The sequence below is a fragment of the Phalaenopsis equestris genome, unplaced genomic scaffold (genome assembly GCF_001263595.1).
Source record: "Phalaenopsis equestris unplaced genomic scaffold, ASM126359v1 Scaffold000499, whole genome shotgun sequence".
Taxonomy (NCBI): Eukaryota; Viridiplantae; Streptophyta; class Magnoliopsida; order Asparagales; family Orchidaceae; genus Phalaenopsis; species Phalaenopsis equestris.
In genome coordinates, this window is record NW_018164939.1 from 318,020 (window position 1) to 320,593 (window position 2,574).

Below are 2,574 nucleotides of genomic sequence, written 5' to 3' on the forward strand. Positions count from 1 at the left end.
TCGAAAAATTGAGCTACGATAAAATCTGAGTATTATGTTTTATCTTTCTAGGCTGAAAATTAGGAAAAAATATTGTATGAGGACTCTGCACTTAGAGTTACGTGCGTAGTTCAATGAAATCACGCCATGTAGAAAAAAAAATCTACCCGGTAACACAAGATAATATTCGTTATTTAGATATTATTGTGTGTTGTTTAGGTGTTATTGTGTGTTATTCATGTATTATTGATGTGTTACTGTGTTATTATAACACTATTCCCAAAACACAATAACACCTGAATAACACGAAGGGAATATTCACTTGTGTTACTGGCATAATTTCATTGGATTCCGCACATGATATAATATTTTTTTCGAAAATTAGACTCCACAATTTAAACAATATGCTTTAAAAACAGACTTTAAAATTATATAAAGGATTGAGTTAAAAATAAAACCATTCAACCACATTTGCGTTGGATTATAACAAAGCAAATTACGAACCAGTTTTATTTCATCAAATTAATTTTGCTTTTAAATAGTGGTATTTACGCGCATGCCACACAATTTTGATATATTTACAAATCTGACACCTTAAGATATATATACAATTTAAATATATATACAACACTCAAATCTTTGACATCACATAAAAAATATCACTATCATTAATTCAAAAAAAAATAATATCCATTTTTTCATACATCCAGTTTTAACACCAAGGTTTTCTAAATAAACATATCAAATATTAGATTCACACACACACACACACACACACACACACACACACACACACACACACATAAGAATTGGGTAAAATGTATATAACTTTCCTTTTAAAAAGAACCCTGTAATAAATTAAAACTGCAGTCTTAAGATGGAAGATAACTGAAGAAAATGAAACAAAATTCAAGTAATGCATGCTTTAAATTGGGTGCAAACTGAGTTCCCATATCTAGTTGGGGTCTGTCCCAAAAATGACCCGACTCAAATTGTTTGAGCCGAACCCAACCCAAATATTAAATAGATCAAAAAGTCTCACAAGAACATGACGTTTTCAAACCTGACTAATCTGAATCTGACTCGCATAACCCATCTAATATATGCATCACAATTATTTGCATTAAATTTCAGTTAATTTCGAGTCATGTTTAGGCCACATTCCGGTTAAAAAGTCAATTTGAGGTTTGGCCGGTCAGTTTCAGATTGAATCCTACCCAAAACATTAATCTTTTTGAGATTTTAGACTCGAACCCAACCCAAAAATAATCGGGTCGACCAAAATTCAGATTTTTTGAGTCGGGTTTGGATCGAGTTGATGTGTCAAGTCAATTTTTGACAACCATGCTGCCGCCCTCGGCAACAATTGGGTTCAGCTTTTATACTCCTCACAATTTTCTTTCATCCAAATATATCCTTAGAAATCACAGATGCAGCAGAAATATCTTCATCGAAGATTGGGAATTTGACTAGTTACCTCATCAATCTAGATAAATCATGGATCCACATAATCGATGAAAAGCAGAAACAAAGAAACCTAAAAACTTATAACCGTCATTCAGGTATGTATACTGCATATGAAATTTTTATAATCACGCAAAATTAAGTCTTCCCAAAAAAGCAAAAAAAAGGAGAGAACTCACTTGGGCAATCAGTTCTAGGCTCAGTTCTCCTCTGTACAATGCTCTCAAAAGTTCCAGCCCATGCGTCTCTGTTTGTAAGGTATGGTGATGACAGATCAAATATTTTCTTCACCGTTGCAGGTATCGATGAATGTTCATATTCAGATGTTGATGTTGGTGAACCATTGGGGCCATGAACAACTACAAAGAAATTGATAACGAACCAAAACCAGTAAGTTATGCCAAGCTGATTTAGATCATTATTTCGGTGAAAAAGTAGGGGGCATTTACATACATACCACTCAATTCCTATGTATTTACATATCTAACACCAAAACTTTACCTTTTACATTTATAACCCCCAAAATCTTCCAAACCCATTCATATCCACTATTTTGGCCTCAAAAAAGAGAGATTCCCCTTGTCGTGCTTGGGTAATGTGGCATGTATAAAATTGAAGTTTAGGTATTAGATGCATAGGAATCGAGTGGGATGTTTGCAAATCTGGGGCATTTTTATACAAACCACTCACTTCCTATGTATTTACATGTCGAACATCTAAACTTTATCTTCGAATTTATACCAACTAAAACTTTCACATCACTTCAGAGACGCTGCTATTTTGACTTTTAAAAAATGAAATAATTCTTTTCATGCTTTGGAGACGCTGCTATTTTGACTTTTAAAAAATGAAATAACTCTCTTCATGCTTTGGAATGTGGCATATATATATATTTTATTTATGTGTGCGTGTGTAAACACGTAGGGATTTTGTGGTATGTATGTAAATCTCGGAGATTTATACATACCACTCACTTTCTATATATTTACATATCTAACACATAAACTTTATTTTGTCATTTATACCACCAAATCTTTCATGTCACATCAAAAACACCACTATTTAGACTTTTAAAAAGTGAATACAGCTTTTCATGGTTAGGTAAAATGTGGCATAGATAAAGTTGAAGGT

General features: G+C 32.8%; 1 protein-coding gene across 1 annotated transcript in view; it reads right to left on the reverse strand.

Annotated features, from left to right (window-relative positions):
* The window catches only part of LOC110028171 (non-specific phospholipase C2-like), a 59,913-nt gene that overhangs the window by 822 nt on the left and 56,517 nt on the right, over positions 1-2,574 (reverse strand). The window contains exon 3 of the mRNA XM_020729915.1: positions 1,623-1,802. Coding sequence (XP_020585574.1) covers positions 1,623-1,802 — 180 coding nt within the window. The remainder of the gene's footprint in view (positions 1-1,622; positions 1,803-2,574) is intronic.